Here is a 12,805-nt window from a genome sequence, read left to right on the forward strand (position 1 = left end):
TGGCACACACATCCTGCTAAGATTTTTTTTTCAATAATGGTACGTCAAATAAAGATGAGATGTTTTGTTAATATTTTGAATGAATTATTAAAAGGATGAGCAATAAGAAATGTTTTATAGCTTGTTTTGCTCATGTTTACCAGGGCTGCAAATATTTGTGGAGGGCACTGTATGTGGAGAGAAAACATTTACATGGCTGTCTATCAAGCTGTGTTTCTTACATTTACATTACCGACAAATCATTGGCATTACACTGAATATGTCTATTTGTGCGCTCTACCTCCACTTTAACTCTTCTATCCTTCCAATCTTAAAACCAATCATTAACAACTGTGTCCTTCCAAATCTGTTCCCAAAGGAGTCACTGACATTATGGTCCCCTTCAAACAAACACTTAACATTCACAGAAGCAATTTCTCAAACTTAGTGTAGCTGCATTTAAATGTCTTTCTCATGTGCAACTAAAATGGCTAAAGGGAGATATATCTGTAAGGAGATTAGATAAGATAATAACATAATCCACGTGCATAAGGATGGAGAAAGTCAAAGTAAAATATGAGGAAAAACAAGAGTTTTCGAAACTGCAGCTCAAAATATTCAATTGGAAATACATTTATTTCACAGCAAGATAATGACCCCAAACACTACTGAAAAGGTCAAGACAACAGATGGATTTTACCTACTAATTACCTCCCCCTCATGACAGATGCTGTTTTTTGATCTTTTTATGGTAGTAGCAGTCTTGAAGATCCATTTTTTCCTTTGACCCTGAGTGGAAGGCATTCATTATATCCATAAGCAATCTGAAAGGTTGACTCAGCAGGCCACAAAACATGTTTCCAAGCTCAAAGCCCAGAAAAGTTGGCAGCATTTCTGAACACTGTTGATAAGTGACTGATTTTTGGAACATGCTACAGGCATCAATTGATAATCAGCATATATTTACAAAAAAAAAACAATTAAGTTGATGCAATACAATATTACATAACTTGATTTTGCACTATTATTGTTGAATTACAGGACAAAAAATCACTGCGTTCTGTTTTCATGTGCATTTTACGTGCTGACCCAACTGGAATTGGGTTTGAAGTACACATGATTTTGGATTAATTCATTTCTTTTCAAAACTTAATCCATTGTATTATATTATATTATATTATATTATATTATATTATATTATATTATATATTGATCATTTTAAACTTATTCTTTGTTGTGGTAAAAATATTGTAACCAAAATGGTAAAAATCATCTCAGTGGTCTTCCTCTGCATTGTGGAATTCCTGCCTTACTAGGCATGGTGGCGCGGTGGGTAGCACTGTCGTCTCACAGCGAGAAGGGCCTGGGTTCAATTCCCCGACCGGGGTCTTTGCTGTGTGGAGTTTGCATGTTCTCCCTGTGTCTGTGTGGGTTTGTAAGCGTCTAACTATTAGGGGCTACACATAAAAAAAGAAAAAAACTTTATACTTGTTCCTGCCTCAAGGAGTCAAAACATCACCTAATCTCTGAGGCTGGAGGTGGTAATGCCATGCAGAAAATGGCACCTTCTTCACCCAAAAAGAAACATGTGACCATGGTGGTTACAGGTTTCCTCCAGGTTCTCCAGTTTCCTCCCACAGTCCAAAGACAAGCAGTTAGGCCAATTGGACATGCTACATTGCCCCTAGGTGTGTGTGTGTGGTTGTGCATGTCTGTGTGTCTGCTCCGTGATGGACTGGTGACCTGTCCAGGGTGTGTCCTGCCTTCTGGCTGCTGGGATAGGTTCAAGACCAAGACTTGTTCAAGACCACATTTCTTTTTTTTATGATATACATTGTTGGGACAGGGCTTTACACACACAAGGAATGCAGTGCGATATTATAATTAATAACACCTTTATTAGAGAAATAACAAGGTATTTTTCATTGTAAGTCAGCTGTTATTCTTTTCAAAAATATGTTAGATCCAAAACGATTACAAATGGATATACAGCTCTCTGGAATGAAACTCAAGCAAGCCATTCTGTAAAAAACAAAGGTATGTATGTATGTATGTGTGCGTTAGGGCTGAATTTAATATATGAAAACATCTGGCAGAAGTCTGGTACAGAATCAGTTTTCCAGTCATATACAAACACACGCAAATGCAGAAAAAACAGATGTGGAAAAGAAACACCAGAGGGCATGCACTTTCACTTGACAAGCTAGGCTGACGCTGAATCATTTCTCTAGTCACACATATACAAGCATGCATAATTTACAAAACCACACGCACACCTAAACGCCCTGTGAATACAGTCGCACAAAGACGCATGCGCAGGGGCGCTGATATGGTCCTTACCTTGAATCTTGTCTTGCAGGGGATTTAGAGACTGGCTCCAGCTCTATGAATAGCCATATGTCTGAGTCTGTCTGGTCCAGCAGCCTCCTCCACATGCTGCTGGCCCCGACTGCCCTGACCCTCCATCCTTGTGCAGGTGCAGGCCAGCTGGAGCCATCCCAACACAACAGCAGCTGCATCCCCTCAAAGGCACTCGCAAATACAATCATTAAACCTCCAAAGCATATTTCATGTTCTAAATAGGCAGCGTTATTCGTTATTTCAAATGAATCACCCAAATTACACTGGAAAAAAAGTCCTATTTGCTTGAATACATGACAGCACAGTCTGATTCAATTTATGAGTTATTTATAAACATTTGTGTTTATATCTGCTAAAAAGCAAACACAAAGCAGATATGAAAATAAATGATATTTGAAATTATGTTCCAAGTACAGATTTTTCTGACAGGCCCTCTGATTCATCCAGTTTGTTTGCCTTTTCAGCTATTTTACGAAAAAGCTATTCAATCTTTTCAAGAGGTCTTCCAAAAAATAAAAAAACTTGCAGATGTTTATTGAATCCATTCCTCCACACAGATGTCTCACCATGGTGAATGCTTATAGATGTTAGCCTTGCAGCCTCTGAGCTAAACCCCATAGCTCCTTGTTTGCCATGTACCCAGTGTTTTAAAAGCTTTGTGTTTGATGATTTTGTGCAGCTGTGTCATCTTTCTTGCCCTCAGAGGATCAGACATTGTTCTGTCCGTTCGAGGCCGCATCGCCTCTTCATTTATTTGGAGAGGCAAACAAAAGCCCACAGGCTTTATGGCACTAGTTAATTCCAGAGAGGTGCTGATGGGTACTGTGTCATGGCATGTCCCACAGGCAAGCTGACACATGGTAGTTAATGAATTTGTAATTGCCTTAATTGCACAGTCCATGCACCCTTAGAGATGTGTGGGACATGGCCGAGCCTCTCCCTTGCTTCTCGAGGATGTGGCTCAGCTGTACTGTTGTTAATGTAGGTTGGATATTGGCTGCATGCTACAGAGAAATATGAGCCTTGCCATGATACAATGAGTTTTATGGACAATACTGTGCAAAAGTCAGAGACCATCTAATTTTTTCATTTCAAGTCAAAACGGATATTAAGTTCATTTTTCAGCATATGGTCAAAAACCCCAGAAAATTATATTATACACCATATATCAGATTTTGCACCCTCTGCCTTTATCAGCTTGCAGGAATGTGTTTTCACAACCCCAAAGGTCAGTCGTTGAAGTCGGTTGCATTGTCTGCTTAGTGTGATCCATGTAATCTCAAACACGGTCACTGATGTTGCGTTCTGGATGCTGGGGCAGTCAGTCCATTTTTCTGAGAACAACAGCAGCTTCTTTTTTGATTTTGATCTATTTCCTTTTTCTCAGTAAGAGCTTCTTAACAGCTACACATCCTTTCAGACTCATAATGTTGAATTGTCTTCTCTTAGTAGAAGGATGGACAGAAACACCTGTGGATTTTTTCAGATCTGAATCAAGAGTGGAGCTTGATTTTCACCTCTCTCTCAACGATGAATGCTTTAAGCGCCGTTTATCTGATGGTAACAGTTTTGTTGATGGTGAGCAGGTCAGTGATGGTGACCAGGTCTTGCATAGTTGTTAGGCATCACATTTTCTCTGTTTTTAAATCCATTTTTGAAGTCCAGCTTTGGAAACTCTCTTTCACTTTTTTCCTCATTTTCTTTTGACTTTTCTTTTCATTTGAAATATCCTACATTTAATATCCTCAGATAGTCAGATAGCCCATTGTAGATGTTTTGTAGATGTTTGTCTTGGATTTAATTTACATTCAACTAAATGGCTATTTATCTGGCCTTAATTTTTCCCAAAACCACACATTGGTTCTAACCTTAACTTCAATTCAAAACCTAAACCTTACTCTGGTGCTAAACCTTACCCTGGTACTAATGTTAACCCCAACCCTAACACTGTTAAGATCAACTGGATTTCAAAAGATAGTTTGATAATAATTTGAAAATACGTTGATAATCTGATGTGTACTATCCAAAAAGTGGGACTGAAATATCTCCTGAAAAATTAATAACTTGTTATTAATGGCTGATTTTGGTTGGAAATGAAATCTATAGCCTCAGACATTTGCACAGCACTCTGTGTAAACTACAGACATTTGGCATCTTACTGTTCTTAGTTAATCCATTGCTGTGAAAATAACAAATTAATACATAGCTGTGTGTGATTCAGATGTGCAGCCAAACCTTCAGTAGCTTTGTGCTGTGTAGAGCTTATATAACCTTGAGAAAGATTAGAACTGAATTCATGTTGCTTAGTGTGGGCTTCTAATTGTATTAAATGTGACCTTTTTTGCAAAACCATGGTTAGCCTAGCGGATCCTGTTTCTCGTAGGATTTCTTTTTGTTTAAATAAATAAATAAAACTGCTGCAGCTCACAGCAAAATATGCTATCATTTAGGAGCACTTTGTAGGTATACAGATGTTAAATGCAGGTGACGTTGCGTGAGCAGCAGTTCGAAAAGATGCAGTGGCTGGTTTCACAGGTCTCGGAGGAAGCCTGTGCTAGCCTCACCCTCCTAGCATTGGTAGTATCATGTGTTTGGGGGAGTCCTAACTAGCAGGTGGAATTAGAAATGACTAAATTGGGGAGAAAATCAGGTTAAAAAAAAAACCCAAAAAACAAGAAGTGTGTTTTGCACTAGTAAAAACGTAGCATTTCTGGGGTTTTTAAGCATATTAGTGACACTGCGGGATTTATATTAATAATATATATTATTATTATATTATGTATTATTATATTAATTATAATATAATATATTAACAATCAGCCAACCAAAACTATCCAATTAACAACTGATCCTCTGGTCAGAAACCAACCATCAATCAAGGGCTAGAGGATAATCAGCACAAATGAAATAGATGAGCTGTAGACTTTACAGAAATGATTTGGTGAAATATCTAACTTAGACAGTTTTTTACTTACCCCAGATGTAGATGATCAGCACAAGACACATTTAGTGCGCAAATGTTGCTTCTTTAGCTTAGTGCTGGAGCTGCAAACCTCACATTGCTAACACTAGACGACAGTTGGTACCCAAATACATCCCCGAAACGTCTTTCAACCTGCCCAAACCTCAGCCAGGTTTTTATCAAGGTCACAGAGACTTGTTGATGCTGGACATAGTATATGTGGTACATGTGGCTAAATGCAGCAGGGCCATGTTGTGCCGAATTCTGACACCACTGCAGATTTAGACTCCTCTTCATTTGCATACTCCAGATTTGTGATTTCTGTTGTTTCTATTGTCCATATACCTTTATTTGGAATATTGAAGATATGTACATGTACGTGGACGAGAGTCAGAATTCAGCCCAACATCTATTGTTTAAATGCCTGCACAGTGAGGTTTTGTTCATATCTGTAGTTCATGGTAGGTCATACTGTGTCTTAAATCACACAACGATGTCTACAGCAACTTAATAAAGACCTGAATGAGCTTTGAGTGTGTTGAGAGAAGTTATGGAGACTTCCAGAAAAGATTTGGATTGCTGTTGACGATGTTTGTTTGCAACGTTAATGTCGTAGCTCCAACACTAAACTAAAGAAGCAAAGTTTAGATACCAAGCATGTCCTGGCTTGGCAGCTACATCTGGGAAGAAAATTGTGTAAATTGAATTTCTCTCTGATCAGTTTCTTTAACTGTACACCTACAAGGTTTATCAACGTCAAACCCAACATGGTGGACCTATATCTGATAAAATGAGAGTAGTTACCAAACTGACAACTCAGTGTCTGATTATTTTATCTTATATTTACAGTCAGTCAGTAAACTTTGCTACCCTTTTCTGCCTTTAGACAGGAATGTACGTTATCGTGGCTGCTTCAAGAGACCCGATAATACTACAGCTGCAGACCTGGTCCACATGGTCCAGGCCAACCTCACGTCCCAGACCTGCATTGACGCCTGCATGGACAAGGTCTGTCTCTGTTCTCTCCTCTAACCTCTGCTTAAAGTCACTAGCTCCCCATTCACTCTCTGCTTCTTCTCTCAGCCTAAATCAGTGGAAGATTAGCATTGATTGGCCATTCTCCTGGGGTTCTGTGCTCTGGCTAATGCTCTTCTCTACGTATTCTGGATGAAAGTTTGATTTTTGCTGCAGCCTTCTGAAAACAATCTGCTTGTTTAAACATTAATGTGGCCCTTAAGAGAATCAATTCACGCCATAATCAATCTTGCACACTACTTGAATGCTGTGATTGCGGTGTAATCGTAGCTCCCTCCATCAGATAGACAGGCTTTGTTATGCTCTGCCAGCAGGGTCAATTGATTGTCAACTGAGAAACTAATTGCGGCATTTGAAAATGCTTTCACTTAATGGCATCCAAAAATAGATGAGATTTGATGTAATGATGCACAGAACTGAGGATTTACATTTCATTATATATAAGCTGAATCACAGTAGCTTTAAATTAAAAGGGTAGATGCAGTTTTAGTCTCTGTAAATGGAAGAATGAAGTATTGACTTTTGAGCGCAAATCACATAACCTAAAGCACAGAAAGCTGAGGAGGCTCTGCACAGTTTCTCTCGCACAAATTAATTGCAGAATTTCTCTCTCATTAGGAGTTTCCTTTAGCCATGCTGAGCAGACCAGACTGTTTCTGTGGCTATGCCACTCCACAGTTCTCCCTTCATGAGCCTGTGGAAGAAAAATACTGTGCCCTGGTAAACAGCAGCCTGCCAACCCCCAAACCCAGCTCACACTTCCTCCAGGTCTACCAAACTCCTGTGCAGGGTAAGATTCAGACTCTGTGGTTTTAAAATTCACATACAAACATGCCTGCAGCATCGTCATTGGAATAATTTGCCCCACTATGCACTTTCTTTTTTTACATTGCATTAAATAATGTATGTTAAATGTTTTATAAAAGTTCTTAGAATTAGAAAGACCCACAGAATCGTTTTCATATTGATTTTTTTATATATATAGTATAGCTTTCTAAAATTCATTTACATTCTACTATTAGGTATTAAATTAGAGACTGTAGCCCATCTTAGGTTTGTGGTGGCATAATGATAATAAGATGTACAGCATTATTAAAAAATAATTACATTAATTAAAATTTATAGCATTTCTATTGCCTATGTCTGAAAGGCCAAATAAACACATTCCACTCATTTATATTTCATAGGAGCTCACTGATCCATGGTGTGAGCGCTCTCCAATAGGTGATGCTAAAAGTAAGAGAGGAAAAATCAAAGCTAGGAAAAACCTCAGAAAAACTAACCACTAACTAAGTCACTCTCAGATATCCTTTAAATGTGAATCATTTTAGCATCAGTTAACTGGAGGCAATATCTATTTATTTTTTTAATGGGCTGGTTTATGTTGAAGCGGCTTAGAAAATGGATGGATGGATGGTTTATGTTGGTCTAGTCCTGGTCTGATGCTGGTTTAGCTGGTTACTCCATATGATCAGGCTGTTGACTGTTTCTGGTAACCAGCATGACCATATTGAATGAGCCATGCTGGTCCATGATATTAGTTTCTAGCACTCGCTCACTTTTTGGTGTGTAGGTGTGTAAGTGAACTAAACGTTTTGATTATTTTTGATTTTGAAGTAATGCAGGACGAGACAGAGCAAAAGTTAACTTTTGGTACTTTTACCTCAACCCCCCCACACACACACACACAACCCCCCTCCAATACTGTATACCTTGTGTAGATAGTTTGAAATGAAACACATGGATGAAACAAGAAGATACAACCTAATCCTAGCTCGTCTTTTTAGACATAAAGCACCTCTTGGACTTGGCTTGTAACTCACTCACTCACTCACAAACTCACAGCAGGCTAAATATTCTCCACCTGGGGGTGCTATTAGCACTCTAGCTTGGTACTTCCTATGAGTGGTGTTTCACATGAGTGACACTGTGGGTCCTTGTTCCATGCAGTACCCTACACTAGATCTACATCCAGTGGTCAGTTTCTGACCTCAGAACCACTCTTAGCTGGATATTTTTGGTTAGTGGACCACTCTTAACCTAGCAGTGACACTGATGTCCAAATACCCCACACCAAGCATATTAGTGTCACTGCCCATGACCCAAAATATATGGTCAACTGTTGCCCTCTGGTCAGAGACTGACCAATGATAAATGAGGCAGAGGCTGGCTGACAAATTGTGTACAACACTAGATGCTGTTGACATAATTGTACGCCTAATGTAGGAGTTTCTAAAAAGTGGAGGATGAATGTATTCATTTATTATTAAGTCAAATACTAATACTACTGTATTACTTCCTGTATCCAATGCACATGTTTCTAGATTCAAGATGCACTGAGAGGAGGTTTTTGCCAGAGAAGTCAAGTTGGCTGGTGGCACTATCCAGTTTCCCTGGAGCAGGCAACACCTGGGTGAGGCACCTAATTGAGCTAGCCACTGGATATTACACAGGCAGCTACTACTTTGATGGAACCCTTTATAACAGAGGTAAACATGATTTATTTCCATTTTTTTTCTGAACAATTTTAATTCTATAGTTATTTCTTACTGTTTTTGTATTTCATTTTGGTTTAGACATTGTACAGATACACTCTGACTATCTTCAGATTCATCTGCTCAGGGAAGGGATGCACACTGAATGCAATTACACATATCCACCAATGTGGTCTCCATATCCTCAAAGCTTACATAGTGCAGCTTTAATATCTCAAAATAACGACTCATTTTCTCAAAATGTTGATCTAGTATCTCAAAATAATATTTATTTTCCTTAGGATTTTAAAATACTGTGTTAAAATAATATGTTTTTAAATTTAAGGAAGCAAGTAATTACTTTGGCATAATAGGTCATTGCGAGATACTACATCATTATTTTGACACAGTAAGCCATTATTTCAACATATTAAGTCTTTATTAGGTCATTGATTCTACATATTAATATTTTGAGAAAATAAGTAATTATTTTAGAAAATAAGTCAGTTTTTTGAGAAGATAAGTCATTATTTTGAAATACTAAGTCATCATTTTGAGAAAATAAGTCATTATTATGAGAAAATGATTCCAGAAAAAGAGAAGGCGATGTTGAGAAAAAACTGGCAATTTTTCCTCCTCTATGTGGTGGGAATGGGCTTCTGTAAGTAATCTTATAGTAATTTTCACATAGAGCATTACTGTTTTAAAGCAGGCATTCTAGCAAATAGCAGTAGCCCACAAACACATTTCATGGCCCTTACTAATCAGAAATTAAATGAGCTGCTTACATTATGATTCATTAGAGCAGTCGAATATAGAATTTTGTCTCTTTGACATTGAAGTGGGCCCTCCATTATGGATTTTTTGCTAATTGACTCATCACTATTCATCTCTTCGCACTTGCTCTTGAATTTCCTATTTATTATAGCACAGCTCCCTGTTTTCACCGTTTGTCATTTTAATGCACAGTTTTCTTGGCAAGACTAACCTTCAGTTTGCTTTCACTCTCCAAACTTCATACATTTCAATCAAAACTTTCTCATAAGTCATATATTTTCATCAAAGAATTTGACCTGCCTTGAAAGCTATGCTGCGTTATTATCCATCACTAGCTCGACAACGGGCTTGGGTGGGAGTATTATGCAGAGGGGGTTCATTCCATTGCATTTGTGTTGCTTTATCAAAGTGTGTGTGTGTGTGTGTGTGTGTGTGTGTGTGTGTGTGTGTGTGTGTGTGTGTGTGTGTGTGTGTGTGTGTGTGTGTGTTTGGATTGCGACACGGCGCTATGCGCTCACCACATGGTGTTGGCTCCACATCGTAAGCTTCCATTCCCTCCTTCTGTGCAGGCTTCAAGGGCGAGAAAGATTACTGGAAAAGTGGACGGACCATCTGTGTGAAGACACACGAGAGTAGCAAGAGGGACATAGAGATGTATGACTCAGCCATCTTGCTCATCAGGAGCCCATACCGCTCTCTCATGGCAGAGTTTAATCGCAAGTGTGCTGGCCACCTTGGCTATGCCTCTGACCAGCACTGGAAGAGCAAAGGTATTGCCACCATGCAGTATTCTTTTATTCTGTCACTGGCAAGAAGATCTATTGGACTTACACCTGTATGCCAAAAAATCACATTCAGTATTACCTGGATCAATGCTATTATCCCTCAGTAATGCAAAAGGCAGCAAGCCAACTTAAATGGATTTGCAGAATTAAATAACAACTGAGACAGATAAGGACTGAAGAATTTGTGATTCTGTAGACTTTTTTAACCCTTTAATGATAGGACAAAAAATGACAATTTCTGCCTGTTTGTCTGCTTTTCAACTTTCAAAACAATATTTGATAAAAAATCTTATTTACAAAATTTTCCACCGTCCACCTCAGACAGAGTCAGACAAAAAAATTGTTCAAATTTAGCAACTTTAGTTTAGTGCTGGAGCTAAAAAGCTAACATTGCTAACCAAAACAAGAAGTCAATAGTCACCCACATTTTTTCTGGAAGTACTTCCCCAAAACATCTTTTGACATGCTCGACTCGCATCCAGGTTGCCACGAAGGCCGCACAGACTTTGTGGCTTAGGACACAGCATGACTTGTGTGACCTATAAAAATATAGAAAACTTTACTGTGTAGCTGAACACAGCAAGCAGCCGTTGTGTTGAGCTGAATTCTGACTACCCTTCACATAGCTCATGCATATAAATGCTACAGATTACATTTACAATTTCTGCTTCTATTTGTAAATCTGGAGTTTTCAAACTGAAGATATATGTTTAGAAATAGAAACAACAGAAATTGTGAACGTAAGTTATAATCCATATGCCTGCATGACGTGCATGTATGTGAAGAGGAGTCAAATTCTGAGAGGGGGAGTCAGAATTCAGCACTCTCAGCTTTCAGCTACACTAAAGCTTTCTTAACTTTTGTAGCTCGACCAGTCTTCACCACCTAAATGAAGAGCTGGATGCTATATGGGCTGCTTGAGAGACATTTTGGGGATGTACTCTTGAAAAAGATTTGGGTGTCTCAACTTTTAAGATCCAGCACCAAATGTTGGACAACATGACTGGTTGACTTTTTTAAGGAACCTTTACTATAATAACACTATTTCTCTGTGCAGTTGTTGCTTTTATTTTGATTGAACAAATTTGAACAAAAAAAAAAACCCTTACCATTTTGAACAAGTGAATATGCCAATAGGAATATACTTTGTTATTCAGTTGCCTTTTATTGTGTGCACAAGCTCTGGAGCTATTGCACTGCATCCAACAATAAAGACAGCATCATTCTTCTTTATAAAGTGGTAGAAAAACATTAAACAGAAAGTTCCAGTTCCATGTGCCGATCAGTTGTACTATGACCAATATTGACATGCTCACATCTCTACAGCTCTGAGCACAGATTTAAATTAAAATTTAAAACGGACAAAGTCTATAAATGCATCTCCAAGGACAGGGCTGAGGCTGTTTATCATTCGGAATTCTTGTGTGTCTTTGTCTCTGCAGAGTGGCCAGAGTTTGTGGGCAGTTATGCATCCTGGTGGGCGTCCCATGTGCTAGACTGGCTCCGTTTTGGCCGGAGGCTGCTGGTTGTTCATTACGAGGAGCTGCAGGAGTCGCTGGTGCCCAAGCTGCGCTCCATCACCTCCTTCCTCAACGTCAACACCACCGAGGAGCACCTTCTCTGCGCCGAAAACAACAAGGACGGACACTTCAAACGCTCGGGTGCCCGGAGACCCACCTTTGATCCCTTCACCCCAGACATGAGGAGATTGATTGACGGGTACATTGGTGCTGTGGACCAGGCCCTCAGAGCCAGCAACTATACAGGCCTGCCTCAGGAATACCTCCCAAGATGATGAGGGTTCAAAAAATGAATATAGAACTATGCGAAACCTGGTATTCACAGTTTAGTGTGAGGATGTCAACAAAGACCCATTCTTGAAAAAAAAAAAAAAAAAAATATATATATATATATATATATATATATATATATATATATATATATATATATCCCCGCGACCCTGACGGAGAAGCGGCTTAGAAAATGGATGGATGGATGGATATATATATATATATATATATGTACACACATAGAGAGCGAGCGAGAGAGAGAGAGAGAGAGAGAGAGAATCTCAGCATCAATACCAGCTCCCCTTAACATCTTGTTAAAATTGAACAGAGCAATAGAAAAGCTCCAGAATAACTTGGGGGATAAAAAGATCTTGTTCCATTATCTTGTGTTGAAATTTAAGATTTCCTTCTCCTGTAAAGTTACCTTTTCAGAAATACAATTTTTGTTCCAACAAGCAACTATGTTAATACAGCGATGTACTGTGTATATACATTATATATATATATATATATATATATATATATATATACACACACACACAGTATTAAGGGCTTTGTTGGATATCTTGGACTTGGTGACTTGGAAGTGACAGGAATTTGAAAATGTGCTTTATTTTTAGCCTCAATATTTTTTATGTTTTC

At 38.6% G+C, this 12,805-nt stretch overlaps 1 protein-coding gene across 3 annotated transcripts in view; it reads left to right on the forward strand.

Annotated features, from left to right (window-relative positions):
• Positions 1–12,272, forward strand: part of LOC108432998 (WSC domain-containing protein 1) — a 35,262-nt gene extending 22,990 nt beyond the window's left edge. For 2 of the 3 annotated variants that reach the window (XM_037546722.1, XM_037546721.1), the window contains exons 5-10: positions 3,790–3,918; positions 6,189–6,310; positions 6,956–7,127; positions 8,662–8,826; positions 10,158–10,358; positions 11,816–12,272. In XM_037546722.1, the coding sequence (XP_037402619.1) occupies positions 3,790–3,918; positions 6,189–6,310; positions 6,956–7,127; positions 8,662–8,826; positions 10,158–10,358; positions 11,816–12,168 (1,142 nt within the window). In that variant the 3' untranslated portion in view covers positions 12,169–12,272. The remainder of the gene's footprint in view (positions 1–3,789; positions 3,919–6,188; positions 6,311–6,955; positions 7,128–8,661; positions 8,827–10,157; positions 10,359–11,815) is intronic. The other variant, XM_017707203.2, reaches the window with a different exon arrangement.
• Positions 12,273–12,805: the final 533 nt, after the last annotated feature.

Source organism: Pygocentrus nattereri, chromosome 17, assembly GCF_015220715.1.
Source record: "Pygocentrus nattereri isolate fPygNat1 chromosome 17, fPygNat1.pri, whole genome shotgun sequence".
NCBI classification, from domain to species: Eukaryota; Metazoa; Chordata; class Actinopteri; order Characiformes; family Serrasalmidae; genus Pygocentrus; species Pygocentrus nattereri.